Source organism: Mercenaria mercenaria, chromosome 8, assembly GCF_021730395.1.
Source record: "Mercenaria mercenaria strain notata chromosome 8, MADL_Memer_1, whole genome shotgun sequence".
Taxonomy (NCBI): Eukaryota; Metazoa; Mollusca; class Bivalvia; order Venerida; family Veneridae; genus Mercenaria; species Mercenaria mercenaria.
This window is the reverse complement of record NC_069368.1, coordinates 31,651,044-31,666,424: the sequence shown is the minus strand read 5'-3', so window position 1 is coordinate 31,666,424 and position 15,381 is coordinate 31,651,044. Positions and strand designations below refer to the sequence as shown.

Here is a 15,381-nt window from a genome sequence, read left to right as displayed (position 1 = left end):
AAATGTTTTACCAACACCTGTGGATATTAAAGAGGGCATTTCCAGCTATGAAGCATAGATTCTAAAAATTGCCTTTCTACTTTTTAGCTCACCTGAGCAATGCTCAGGTGAGTTTTTCTGATCGCTCGATGTCCGGCGTCCGTCGTCCGTCGTCTGTCGTCTGTCGTCTGTCGTCTGTCGTCTGTCAACATTTAGCTTGTGTATGCGATAGAGGCTGTATTTTTCAATTAATCTTCATGAATATTGGTCAGAATGATAACCTTGATGAAATCTAGGCCGAGTTCGAAAATGGGTCATCTCGGGTCAAAAACTAGGTCACTAGGTCAAATCAAAGAAAAACCTTGTGTATGCGATAGAGGCTGTATTTTTCATTTAATCTTCATGAATATTAGTCAGAATGATAACTTTGATGAAATCTAGGCCGAGTTCGAAAATGGTCATCTCGGGTCAAAAACTAGGTCACTAGGTCAAATCAAAGAAAAACCTTGTGTATGCGATAGAGGCGGTATTTTTCAATTAATCTTCATGAATATTGGTCAGAATGATAACCTTGATGAAATCTAGGCCGAGTTTGAAAATGGGTCATCTCGGGTCAAAAACTAGGTCACTAGGTCAGATCAAAGAAAAACCTTGTGTATGCGATAGAGGCTGTATTTTTCAATTCTTCTTCATGAATATTGGTCAGAATGATAACCTTGATGAAATCTAGGCCGAGTTTGAAAATGGGTCATCTCGGATCAAAAACTAGGTCACTAGGTCAAATCAAAGAAAAACCTTGTGTATGCGATAGAGGCGGTATTTTTCAATTGATCTTCATGAATTTTGGTCAGAATGATTGCCTTGATGAAATCTAGGCCGAGTTCGAAAATGGGTTATCTGGGGTCAAAAACTAGGTCACTAGGTCAAATCAAAGAAAAACCTTGTGTATGCGATAGAGGCGGTATTTTTCAATTGATCCTCATGAATTTTGGTCAGAATGATTACCTCGATGAAATCTAGGCCGAGTTCGAAAATGGGTCATCTGGGGTCAAAAACTAGGTCACTAGGTCATATCACGTAAAAACCTTGTGTATGCGATAGAGGCTGTATTTTTCAATTGATCTTCATGAATTTTGGTCAGAATGATTACCTTGATGAAATTTAGACTAATTTCGAAAATAGGTCATCTGGGGTCAAAAACTAGGTCACTAGGTCAAATCAAAGAAAAACCTTGTGTATGCAGTAGAGGCTGTATTTTTCAACTGATCTTCATGAAATTTAGCCAGAATGATTACCTTGATAAAATCTAGGCCGTGTTCGAAAATGGGTCATCTCGGGTCAAAAACTAGGTCACTAGGTCAAATCGAAGAAAAACATTGTGTATGCAATAGAGGATGTATTTTTCAATTGATCTGTATGAAATTTGGTCAGAATGATTGTCTTGATGAAATCTAGGTCAATTTTGAATATGGATTATCTGAGGTCAAAAACTAGGTCACTAGGTCAAATTAAAGAAAAATCTTGTGTATGCGATAGAGACTGTTTTTTTCAATTGATTTTTATGAAATTTGGTCAGGTTGATTGCCTTAATGAAATCTAGGTCGAATTTGAATATGGGTCATCTGAGGTCAAAAACTAGGTCACTTGGTCAAATCAAAGAAAGAACTTCTGTATGTGATAGAGGCTGTATTTTTCAGTTGATCTTCATGAATTTTGGTCAGAATGATTGCCTGGATAAAATCTAGGTCAAGTTTTAACATGGGTCATCTAGGGTCAAAAACTAGGTCATATCTAAGAAAATGCTTGTTTTATCGCAAGAGACCAATTTTTTGGTCCAGTCTTAATGAAAATTGGTCAGAATATTTGTTTCCATGAAATCACTAGGTCAAACATGTTTTACACTGTTATGGAGTGTTTCTTAGGTGAGCGACCTAGGGCCATCTTGGCCCTCTTGTTTGTATCAACTCTCAAATTAAAAGTGACTTGAATATTTCCAGATGTACAGTAATGACCAATGACACTAATAGTTGTTATTTCTTGTTTCTTTCAGGCAGCAGATGGTTTTCTGTTCGTAGTGCAGTGTGATACGGGACGGATTATATACGTATCTGACTCAATTGTTCCAGTTTTACATCAGTCACAGGTTAGTGATAACTAAGTAAAAGACATTACTGTATGATCAGAAAGATTTACAGTGATTTATTTTTGTTATATTTGCGGAAGTGATATTATTGTCATGAAGTGGTAAGTACATGTTTAACAAGTTAGCTATATATATCACAAATCTTCTTCCATCTGAACCAGTTCCAGTTTCAAATAGAACAAACTTTAGACTCCAAAACTACCTGATTTTACAGTGTTATTTTCATAACAGCTATATGAGCCGCACCATGAGAAAACCAACATTATAGTGCATTTGCGACCAGCATGGATCCAGGCCAGCCTGCGCATCCACGCAGTCTGGTCAGGATCAGTGCTGTTCGCTTTCAAAGCCTATTGCAATTAGAGAAACCATTAGCAAACAGCATGGATCCTAACCAGACTGTGGGGATGCGCAGGCTGGTCTGGATCCATGCTGGTTGCAAATGCACTATGTTGATTTTCTCATGCTGCAGCGCATAACAGCTGTATAATGTTGCAGGCCCCATAACATGTAAACATTACGGATGTGTAATTTCCAAAAAAATTTCATCTTTTTAAATTTATTTATCAGCAACTATTCAGATAGAAAGTTTTGAAGAGAATATTTTTCAGATACACTGTGCTATGTCACAGTTTATTTTATTTCAGACCATGGAAAAGGGTCAGTTTATGCAACTCTACTTTTACATACATTATTTTTCATTCTGGTTGTCAATTCTTCTGCAATATAATGCATTTTATTTAAAGATATCCAATGGCTATCTTTTACTGAAATATTTTATATTTGGATATATACTGTGAAAACATCAACTCCACGTATTGAGTGACATTTTTTACAGCTTCCACACAACACCTGAAGACTGCTGTTGTGACAGTTTGGTAAACCTGTTCATAAGAAGGGTCAAAGTGGGTAGTTTAGGATGTTGGAACTTCATTAACAAATTGCTTTAATAATCTGACAGATGTTATTTTACAGGGCGACTGGTTTGGTAACTGTATGAGTGATTTGATCCACCCTGATGATGTAGAGAAAGTCCGAGAACAGCTGTCCACTACAGAGTCTCAAAACACTGGACGCATTCTTGATTTGAAAAGTAAGTAGTGTAACAAATCATTAGTCTAGAGGCATTCCTACTCTGTGAAGTTAAGAAGGTAAAAAATACTGGATGCATATTCAGTTTGAAAAGAAAGTAGGGTAACAAAATTTTTGATGCATACTCTGTCGAAAAAGTAAGTGGGGTAACAGAACACTGGAGTCATATTGGATCTAAAAAGTAAGTAGGGTAAAAAAACACACAGGAGGCAATCTTTATCTGAAAGATTAGTAGGGTAACAAAATACTAGATGCAATCTTGATCTCTGAACCAAGTAGTAAGTGCACCACTTATACAAGCCATATCCTAAACCAAGAAGTTATATTGGGTTGCTAGTTTACGTTTCCACCATAGAATCTCATATTAAAATAGATAGTGTGATAAGTGTGACAAATGCTTAACCCAGACTAGTGCAAAAAAGGAAAAAATGCTTCTTTTTAGCTCACTTGTCACAAGGTGAGCTTTTGTGATCGCGCAGCGTCCGTCGTGCATCCGTCCGTAAACTTTTGCTTGTGACCACTCTAGAGATCACATTTTTCATGGGATCTTTATGAAAGTTGGTCAGAATGTTCATCTTGATGATATCTAGGTCAAGTTCGAAATTGGGTCATGTGCGGTCCAAAACTAGGTCAATAGGTCTAAAAATAGAAAAACCTTGTGACCTCTCTAGAGGCCATATTTTTCAATGGATCTTCATGAAAATTGGTCAGAATTTTTATCTTGATGATATCTAGATAAAGTTCAAAACTGGGTCACATGAGCTCAAAAACTAGGTCACTATGTCAAATAATAGAAAAAAACGAAGTCATACACAGTTCAAAATTGGGTCATGTGGGGACAGGTGAGTGATTCAGGACCATCATGGTCCTCTTGTTTTCTGTTACATAAATGTTTGACCTTCTGATAAGAAATGAGACTAAGAGGTAACTTAGCCCACATTTCTGTTCTCTTTTCTGCAGAGATTTAGCTTTCAGACTATCTAGACAACAAGAAATATTAAAGCAAGCAGTGCCTTAGAATTTAGTTTTAAAATAGATGGATCTCATAATGTGTAGCATAGGAATACGAGACCAGAGAAATGTGATACCTGGTGTTTGTTTTTTGCTGCTCAAGGCTGTCTTTTGCCTTGCTTTGACATTATCTCAGTATCAAAATATTTCATAACTGGGGATACGTTCAGACCTATTAAATTGACTTTCATTTGAAGGTCATACCTGGTAGGCTCGATTGTGTAGAGACTGAAGATCATATGAGATAGACTTAATTGTGTAGAATGAACAGTGTGGCCAACCCATGTGACTTTTGGATGTTGTACATACAGAGAAAAAGTCCTGATTATGCTTTCCTGTGCATAAAACGTCTGCAGTCAGTTCTTCGTACTTTTCTCAAACACTTCGCCCAGCTGCTATTTGTTAACTAACTCGTCCAACTGCAAAAGTGTGTAACTATGTTATCTACATAGTCCATAAATAGCAGTTGGGCAAAGTATTTGAGAAACATACTCAAAACTGATGGCAGACACTTTGTGCAGAGGAATGCATGCATTTTGCTGTCTATGATGCACTTTATTTCATGAAAATCTGTTAAGTAATAAGGAAAATATAGACAAAATGCTACCTGAATCAAGATGTTTTCTTCGTGTGTACATTGTTATATGTTGGTTAGACTTACTCTACAAAAAAATAGTTGAGATACCAATTCACTTGCTAAAATAAATATTATTAAAAAGTTCAGAAAAACTAGCACTGAACGAGATTAAACTTTGTGACGTTACCATCAACTTTCAATATTGATAATTACCTTTTCATTTTTTCAGCTGGTACAGTGAAGAAAGAAGGCCATCAATGTAAGTGCCAGTCTTATTTTTCTACAAGCCATTTGTACTTCTTGTTTGTCTAGGGGTTTTTTGGGGGATGCATGGGTGAGTGGTTAAGGTAACTGGTCTCTGTCGACAAGACCCGAACTAGCTTTGTGTGTGCAAGCACAATAATGCCGACTTTGAGGAATGTCAGTGGGTCTACCTGAGATAATGCTCACAGGGAAACCTAGGAACTTCCTCAATTTATGAAGCTGGAAAGTGGCCACATGACCTGTTATAACTAGTGTTGGTGTGTCTTTAAATCTGGCCAAACAAATTAACAGACATTTTATTTCTTATCATTTTGATAATTTTACAAATGTAAACTGCTTAATATTTTATAATAAGGATGTTAGTTAAATTGGGGACTAATCTTCATGGATTTTGTGGTTCAATTTAGTTATGTTTAAAAAGCAATGTGTGTATTCTTAATTTTGATATCTCAGGCACTTGATAAAATATACAGCTAACAATAGCATATGACATGTATGAAATCTTTCTTTGTAGCATCAATGAGATTGTGTATGGGATCAAGGCGTGGTTTTATCTGCCGTATGAAGATGGGAAACTTACAGGTCGACCCGATGACCGCCAACCATTCATTACGTGTACGGCAGCGTAACACACTTGGACCTTCAACAGATGGCAACCATTATGCTGTGGTTCATGTGACAGGATATATAAAGAACTGGCCACCCTCAGGTAAACAGAAAAAATTTTACAGCCTCAAGGTGCTTACAATATTTTAAACATCATTTATAAAGATACTTGACGAATAAACTGTTCAAAATAGAAGAGGTTGAAAAGCAATTTAAAATCCCAGCTGACATGCTTACCTGAATATGTTCTTTTCATTAAACATGATAATATTTTTTTTTTTCAAACTTCATATTGCCTGGTGAAATAAACATTCTTTTAAATTCACAATCATCCCAAATTCCTCCTATTCTACACTGACTGATAACTTTATCTCATACTGCATTATTTCAAGAACAAGAGGTCATATTCTTACTTTCTATGAATCTTTACTGCTGCTGATTCTTTCATTACATTAAGTTTTGTGTAATGCTGTCGTTCATATTTATGTGTATATAGAACTTTTCTTTGTCGTTCATAAATCTATAATGCCTGTTGTATATAGTAAAATAGATATTTCTTGTTGTTTAAGCTCTCAGACGAAATAGTGAGTTGTTTTAAAGCATTAATTCTCTATTTTAGCCGCACCATGAGAAAATCAACATAGTGCATTTGCAACCAGCATGGATCCAGACCAGTCTGCACAGGATCCATGCTGTTCGCTTTCAAAGCCTATTGCAATTAGAGAAACTGTTAGCTAACAGCAAGGATCCTGACCAGACTGTGCAGATGCTCAGGCTGGTTTGGATCCATGCTGGTCGCAAATGCACTGTGTTGGTTTTCTCATGTTACGGCTCATTTGGCCTTTTAGTTCAATTATTCCCCAGTATACTTTATATGCTTTAATTGATTCTGTATGCTCTGGCAAAAAATTCAAATATTTTCTTAAAGATGATTAAACCACTGTATTTTATTAAGAATTTTTGGTTCCCGACTCTAGGTGTACAGATGGATAGAGGGGACGATGAGCATGGATCCAGCCATTGTTGTCTTGTAGCAATTGGACGGTTGCAGGTGACCAGTGCTCCAAATTGCTCTGATATTCTTGGAAATGCTACAAATGAATTCATTTCAAGAATTACTGTTGAAGGAAAAATAACTTTTGTTGACCAGAGGTTAGTGATTTGAAAATTTTGCTTAGTTTCACCTTTACAGCAGCATACTTTATGTCTTTTTTTTTAATCTTGAAACTTACTTTAGTGAGTAATTGCAAGCAAAAGAAATTTAAAAGCAGTTCTTTGCTTTGTAGCAACTTTCTATCTTCAATCACAGTCTTTGTAGAACAGTCTCAAAAGGTTTGAATTGCAGAGTAATAGAACCTTATTTCCTGCAAAAAAAAAATGCTCTTTCATGAGTATTAATCAGTTTCTATCATAGCTGTAGCTTATGGCTAAGAACTGTGATTTTGTCATTATCTTTGTCTACCACTTCTTTAATGTTGGAAACTGGCTAATAAATTCCCTTTAAACAAAAGTGAAGTTGCACATATATATATACTTGGGTAACCTTTCTGAAATTCTTGCATGGACAGTGACAAGACACAAGACCAAAGTGTTTTAGTTGTTTTCGCCTGATAAGTCAATTAACAACAAAAAATTAATCAAATATGCAGCATTGATAAGTGATCCTATCTTGTCATGTATGTTTCAGGGTTTCAGGCCTGCTGGGATACCAACCCCAAGATCTCTTAAACAAGTCTGTGTATGACTTTTACCATCCGGAGGACCAGGCACACATGAAGGATACGTTTGATCAAGGTCAGTGCAGAAATTCTAAACATAAATAAACTTATTGCTTATTCATTTTTAACCTATGTTAAGTTTCAATGGAATTTCAAGCATTAATGATCTTAGTATGTTAACTTGGGGAGGTTTGCTTTTGTTTATTTGTTTATTTTGCATTGGAGAGTCCTCAGTTATTAGTATGTTTACTTTGCATTGGAGAGTCCTCAGTTATCAGTATGTTTACTTTGCATTGGAGAGTCCTCAGTTATTAGTATGTTTACTTTGCATTGGAGAGTCCTCAGTTATTAGTATGTTTACTTTGCATTGGAGAGTCCTCAGTTATTAGTATGTTTACTTTGCATCGGAGAGTCCTCAGTTATCAGTATGTTTACTTTGCATTGGAGAGTCCTCAGTTATCAGTATGTTTACTTTGCATCGGAGAGTCCTCAGTTATTAGTATATTTACTCTGCATCGGAGAGTCCTCAGTTATTAGTATGTTTACTTTGCATTGGAGAGTCCTCAGTTATTAGTATGTTTACTTTGCATCGGAGAGTCCTATGTTCATCTCACATGAAAATGATATAACAGTTAACTGTTAAGTTAAGCTGATTATTGACAGACATATTTTCCAGTGCTGATTATTGAGTGACATATGTCGATGTGCGTTATTGATCGAGGTATTTTCCTGTGTGGTATTTGATTGACCTAATTTTTCAGTGCTGAAACTTAAAGGCCAAGCAATGTCAATGATGTATCGTTTCCGGGCATCAAACAGAGAGTGGGTATGGCTTCGTACAACCAGTTTTAGTTTCCAGAACCCATATACTGAGGAGGTGGAGTACATTGTGTGTACAAACACTGCAGCCAAGTAAGATATTAATTTAAATGTAATGATAATAAATAGGTTGCAGCAGTTAGTGAAACTTATACTACTTGCTGCTGTTAGCGTGATACCACCGGTCTAGCGATATTTACCTACAGGAATCAGATTTGACCTTCTTTGAAAGCTGATAATGTTTCACACCTTTTTTGGGAAAAAGTGGAATTATATGTGAAGTCATGATATTGCACTGGCAAACTGGCTTGAGATATGTTCAGAACGTTTGAAAAGACATGAATTCTATATATGAAAAGAAAACTTGTTTAACCAAACTATCTTGTGCTTGATTTTAACATTTAAAGCAGTGATCTATAATTCTTCAAATCATTTTCCCAAGTTTTGTTGATTTCATCAAACACTGAAAGGTTTAACCCTTAGCCTGCTGGCAGTAAGTGATTCAATCTTTACGACAAGTGCAGACCAAGATCAGCCTGCACATCCGTGCAGTCTGATCATGGTCTATACTATTCGCCATTCAGTCAATAACTTTTTTGGTATGCACCACTTTTAACAGTTAATGGTACTGTCCAAACTGAAAGATGGACAAGTTCATTATAGAAATTTAGCAGGGTAAGGGTTCAGAATCAGTTTTATTTTGCCACTCATAAAATATCTTTTCCCCATTTTCCATTTAAATAATCCCTTGTATGAAATACTGAGCAATGATTAATTTTTTAGGCGGACATGTTTTTAAAGGAACGTATTTCATGGTGGTTTCATTTCACAAAACTAAATTCAAATGAATTAAGAAGATTCATGTGCATTTTCTCTTTAATCGTGGAAGTCCGCTGTTTTAGCCAAATTGCATAACTTACGCTTATAAAATTAATTGAGTTCATAGTATAGCTGTAAATTTTGTTTTGTATTTATAGAACTGGGAATCAAGCTGCACCAGCCTCTGCCTCAGGGGCCGGTGGACTTCCCCTGGACCAGAGCACAGAGTCCACTCCTCAGATGAGTAATTTTACAGCACCAAGGCCTATGGTTGGCGGCAGTGACGCGTTGAATGTTGGTGCTACAAGTAAACCAGATTTCAGGTTTGTTAAACTCAGAGCGGACACAGTGGTCCAGCGTCTGACTACAAAACCAGACATTATGAGTTTGATCCCCCACTCATCCAACTAAAATAATTAACACGCGATGGGAGATATTGGTGTTTTTCACATGGTACACAAAAGAACCAGGGATGCCAAACGTTAAATTATGCAAATAGTGTTTAAACACGTCTATGGACACTAAAGATGTTGATTTTGAGTCAGTTGCTTGTCACCATCGTAGTTGCGAAACTTCACTTGTTATGTAGAGTTCTGTTATATGTTCAGCTGGCTCGCAGAAAGTCCTTGTTTCGAACAGTTGCTCATCTGTTCCTAAAAGTCTAGGAAGACATCATATGACCTTAATTGTGTCTGTGTTATTTTAACTGCAACAAAACAATAAAATCTTTAAGAAGATCCTTTGGAAGCAAAGAACGCGACCAAGCAAATTAATATCAGACTCTGTTTGATTGAGTCTGTTCATGAGAGGTAATGGAAAGTGCAATACCTCTTACACCTGCTAGCTTCGCCTTAAAAATGGAACTCTGTTACAAATATATTGAATGGACTCCGCAATCCCAGAGGATCAGAAAATAAAGCAACAAGGAATCCAAGTATAGGGAGACATTTTGCAGCCACCACATGACACTTAAAGATGGCTTTTTTGATAATTTATATAATCTATAAGAAGATACTTTGCAAGCCAGCCTTGGTTTGATTTTGTTCATGAGAGATAGTGGAAAGTGCAACACCCCTCATGCCCTCCAGCAACAACAAGCCAAATCATTTTTACTTGTGCCTTTTAAAAAAATTTATTCACAAGTAGTGTTTAAATAGGAATATGATTTTGAAAAAAATCTTACTAGATACTTCTTTCTCTATTACCTATAAATTTGTGTAATTCCCCTCGAAAAATTTGGGGGCACTTAGATTTACCTTTGTCTCCAACAGTCTATCATCCATCAGGATGTCTGTCAGTCTGAGTTTGTGTCATGCATACCTCAAGAAAGAATTATCAGACATCAACGGATTGTTATTCAGCATGTGAAGTTGTGTACCTGTGGTTTTGTTCAGAATTTCACTTAGTCAGACTAGAGTTATGGCCCTTAAGTTAGTAAAAAAAGAGCTTTAAGTTTATGTCCGATATACCTGAAGAAGTGTTTGACCTAGTATCTTGAAACCATTTTCAAATACTATTCACCATATGAAGTTGTTGTACACTGGGTTTTTGTTTTGGATTTCACTCCACAAGACCAGAGTTATGGCTCCTTACTTAGACAAAAAATCTGCTAATATGCTCTAAGGGCCTATAAGTTGTGTCACACATATCTCAGAAAGTACCGTACTTAATCTGGCTTTTGCTTCTGATGTTGATAAACTAATTAATTTTTCTAATATAGATTTACAAGAAATATCTTTAGCTAAAAAATATAATTTAAAAGCTTTTAAGAAATTGCTGTATGTAAATACTATGTAAATACTATGTAAATTTAATGATGGTACATTAGTGTGAATGACAGCTTTTATTAAGTTTGTTAACTTATATTTTTTACAGGGAGCAGTTCACATCTGACCCTTACAGGCAGATGGGGCGCCAACAACAGAATATGTATGCTGGTTTTAGTTCGCAGTCCCCGATGAAGTACCCCAATCAACCTTCATCTACAAACCTACCCCAACAGAGCCTTAGCCAAAGACAGAGTCCTGCTAGTTCGGGAAATTGGGGCTCCCCAACGGGACATTTTGCACAGAGTCAGGTATAGTAGACTTTCTCTTCAGAATCTTGAGAATGAAAGGGTTTGGAAACATAGTCTACTTCACATATAGTTCATAAATCAGTTAGGGTTTGGAAACATAGTCTACTTCACATATAGTTCATAAATCAGTTAGGGTTTGGAAACATAGTCTACTTCACACATAGTTCATAAATCAGTTAGGGTTTGGAAACATAGTCTACTTCACACATAGTTCATAAATCAGTTAGGGTTTGGAAACATAGTCTACTTCACACATAGTTCATAAATCAGTTGCACCAAATTTGGAGTAACTGGTTAACTGCACATGTCATTTATGAAAGAAAGAGAAAAAGTCTTCGTTGTTTGTGCCTATCCATATGAAAAAGAGTAACAAGTAACGTTTGTAAGTTTTTTCTGGGTTCAGCCTAACCGTTCAACAGTATTTCAATTAGCCAGTGTCCATGAATTCTGAATCAGGACTAATATGTTCTGCGGAAGTGACTGTCAACTTCTCCACATGAATCAGAGGTGGAGGATGTATTTACTTTGGACACAATATCTTTCATCAAATCGTCCTGTAGAACATATGCCCCACCTTTCTATCAAACTTGTGACTAGGTGATACATAGGTCTGCGCTTTCTATTTAGCTAAGTGAGATGAGGCTGAGGCTAAATAAGTCAGTGTAACATTACTTCTGTATATGCATATTGACAGGTGAACATTTTCACTTACTAAATATCTTAGATTATTGACCGGCTGGCCATTTAATAAGCAGCTTTACTGTAAAATCATTTAATTTCGTGGTCTTGAAATTTCGTGGTTTTGGTCAAAATGGCAATTTCATGGGGATATGAATTCTTGGATTTCAACTTTTGAACAGAAAGTGAATGGGAATTTTACATGTTCGTTGGGATTAAATTTTTTGGATTGACCTAACCACGAAATCCATGAAAATTAGTCCCCCACGAATATTAATGATTTCACAGTATTACATGTCATTAATAATAAATTTTCACCGATTTTGTTTCAAGTTCTACTTTTACCCATCAAACATGTACTTAATATGAACTTGTTTTAAAGCAAACAGCAGGTGATTCATTTGTTATTCAGGTAGGGGCCTCCGTGGCCGAGTGGTTAAGGTAGCTGACTTCAAATCACTTGCCCCTCATCAATGTGTGTTCGAGCCTCACTCGGGGCATTGAATTCTGCATTTGAGGTATCCATCCAGCTGGCTTATGGAAGGTCGGTGGTTCTACCCAGGTGCCAGCTCGTGATGAAATAATGCACAGAGAGGCACCTGCGGTCTTCCTCCACCATCAAAGCTGAAAAGTTGCTGTATGACCTATAATTATGTTGGTGCGATGTTAAACCCAACAAAATAAATAAATTGTTATTCAGGAGTGATGTAATTATGTAAAATCGACATATACACACATAAGTCAGTGGAATGAAACAGTCACCACTTGTCAGCCAAGAAATCAGTAGACCTATTTTAGCATTATGTTTTGTACATAAATTATTACATATGATTTGCATAATCTGATTTTTAGCTTGACTTTTCAAAGAAAAAGTAGAGCTGTTGCACTTGCCTCTGCGTCAGCGTCACCATTGGTTAAACTTTTTGATAAAGTCAAATATCTCTGTTACTATTAAAACTATTGACTTAAAACTTAAAATAGTTATTCACTGTCAAAGTCTACACCAGGAGAAATAACCCACATAACTCTGGCTTGAATTTTTAGAGAGTTAAGCCACTTTTTACTTTGGAATTTTTTGGTTAAAGTTTTTACTGGCATAGCTCTAATTCAGAGTCAAGCACTGAGAAAAGTCGAGCGTGCTGTCTTACGGACAGCTCTTGTTATGCTTGAAAACTGTACACAAACGATAAGGCAGAGCAGTATTTGCTTTGGTGTCAGATCAGTTTACCATTACTATGCAGTTCTGTAAGTTAAAATCTGTAATGCTGCAGAAGATACAAAAATCAATTTAATTTAAAAATGAAAATGTTTTAATTCACATTCACTTGACAAAAAATGTTTAAATTTTAGGGTGGTGGAGATTTTGGTGCACAGTCTGCAGCAGCGGCTGCTGGTCCAGGATTTAGTCAGATCAGTCCTAACAGTTCTTCTCCAGGTAAATAATAGTTAAAAAAACTGACTCAGAGGCATACCTTACCTTCAAATCTGGAAAATGCTTTTCAATAATCTGTTGAAAATCCAGGAGGCATATTGTATTTGAGCTGCCCGTCTATTAGTCTATCACATTTTCTTGTGTACTGTCTCCTCGTATAGTTTTCATCCAATTGAAATGGAACTCTGTATACCTCATCATTATGAAGTCATGTGCATATTATATATTTGTGCCCCCAGCCTTGAGTGGTGGGAGCATTTGATATAAATTGATGAAAACTTGCTTTAGTCTTTATCATGATACAAACTTGCGCACCCCTTATTTTTTGTCTGGCCTGGCTCCACCCCTTATTTTGAAAGTTAGTACTGAAATAGTCAAAAATGCACATTTTTCACCTAATGACGTGCCTAGCTCAAAAAGTATTTGATGTAAATTTATGAAACCTTGCACGAGTCTTGACCATGATGCGACCTTGCACATTTGGCATTCTTCTTGAGCATCTTAGTGCTTATTACAGAGTTATGGCCCTTGTAATAGCAAAAATAGCGGATATTTTGTTTGTGATGCTCATAGCTCACAATGTATATGGCTTAAAATAATGAATCCTTTATATAAAATGTTTGTTTAGGCTATACCCCCTTATGACTGCAAACATTTGAATTATTGCCCCTTATTTGTGACAAATGTACCAGTGGGGGTACACCCAGTGTCCTATAGCCACATTCTAGTTTTACATTTTCATATTCTTGGCAGAAAACCTTGTAAAGCTATATCAACAGCATTTACCCTTTACCCAAAGGCAGTATTTATACCTTTTGTCTATATTTACCATCGTAGCATAAATCAATACATTCATACTTACAGCACAAGGGAACATGTGGCAACAGGGTTGGCAAGGAGGAGCTAATGATGGTTCTCAGCCACAGGCTGGTACCCAGCAACATCAACCTGGGAACCAGCAAGATGAGAATTTCAGTGACATGTTCCGCATCCTTGATCAACAAGGACAAGAGTTCAGTGACCTTTCCGGCATGTTTAATACATTTACAGATTGATTGTATTCGAAAAATACATTTCTTGGATAGGAAATAAAAATCTGACCACCAGGTGGCGCTTGCTGAACAATATTTATTTTTGGACAGATTTTGAGGTATATTTATTAGTTGATGAAAAAGGAAAGGAATTTTTATGAAGAAAAGTTTCTGAAAGATACCGTGGTCACCATTAGTGGAATAAATACAATTGTACAAGTTATTTCAATTGTAACTGAAAATTCTTTAAATATGTGCTATTAATTTAGAAATGTCTTCATGTGTTCGCCTTTGTAACAGATTAAAAAAAAAGGAAACATGTTTTCTAATGTTTTTTTTTTTAATTTAACACATGTATTGTTTATTGAAGATGAAATTGATGATAAAGTTGGTGAAAGATTAGAATCTGATACCTTGTATTGTTGATATTTGGTTTAGGTTATTATAAGATTGTAAAAATGGCAGAATCTATTAAATTTCTCAGAGTTATGCTTTACAATTCAAGCTTTACATGTAAGGATTTGTTGCATATGTTGCTTTGACAATGCTTTTGCATAATTTCTGAAGTTATTTTTATATGTTAATTGGTCAGAAGGAATGGAAAAGATGGGTTTTGAGTGGAAGAGTTCTTTTAGCTTAGAAGTTTTTCTGTCTTCTTTCCCTGTACTAAGCTAGGGACCAGTCTGAGAACTCTAGCATCTGATTGGTTGATTTTGAGCTCAGTCTTGAAATTGACCAATGGCAAGGTTGCATTTTGAGACTGGTCTCTGGCTGTAAATTGAATTGTTTTTGTCTGCATAATGACTATTTCTTCTAAAACTCCTTTGTGGTATAATTTTGTTAAATTGATACTGTTGTTTATCATATTATGCAGTGCATTTTTAACAAAATATGGAATGCTTAGTTTTAAATAAAATGTGGAACTTACAGTTTTACACAAAATGTTGAATTCTTAGTTTTAAACAAAGAGCTATAAAAATAAATAGATCGGCAATTTGAAAGGCATATAGAGCAAATCTCGCCAACGTCCCGTGATAACTGAATGAGATCTCGTTTACCGGAAGTAACGCTTTCTCCACGCGCCATTTTGTATTCGAAAGCAATCATTCATCGATAAATTAATTATCACCGTATG

At 36.0% G+C, this 15,381-nt stretch overlaps 1 protein-coding gene across 1 annotated transcript in view; it reads left to right on the top strand.

Annotated features, from left to right (window-relative positions):
• Nucleotides 1–15,171, top strand: part of LOC123566650 (aryl hydrocarbon receptor nuclear translocator homolog) — a 31,762-nt gene extending 16,591 nt beyond the window's left edge. Inside the window, exons 5-15 of the mRNA XM_045360937.2 lie at nt 2,030–2,122; nt 3,098–3,215; nt 5,032–5,061; nt 5,581–5,775; nt 6,650–6,824; nt 7,360–7,466; nt 8,152–8,302; nt 9,187–9,351; nt 10,904–11,105; nt 13,134–13,218; nt 14,080–15,171. Coding sequence (XP_045216872.1) covers nt 2,030–2,122; nt 3,098–3,215; nt 5,032–5,061; nt 5,581–5,775; nt 6,650–6,824; nt 7,360–7,466; nt 8,152–8,302; nt 9,187–9,351; nt 10,904–11,105; nt 13,134–13,218; nt 14,080–14,270 — 1,512 coding nt within the window. The 3' untranslated portion in view covers nt 14,271–15,171. The remainder of the gene's footprint in view (nt 1–2,029; nt 2,123–3,097; nt 3,216–5,031; nt 5,062–5,580; nt 5,776–6,649; nt 6,825–7,359; nt 7,467–8,151; nt 8,303–9,186; nt 9,352–10,903; nt 11,106–13,133; nt 13,219–14,079) is intronic.
• The last annotated feature ends 210 nt before the right edge of the window (nt 15,172–15,381 follow it).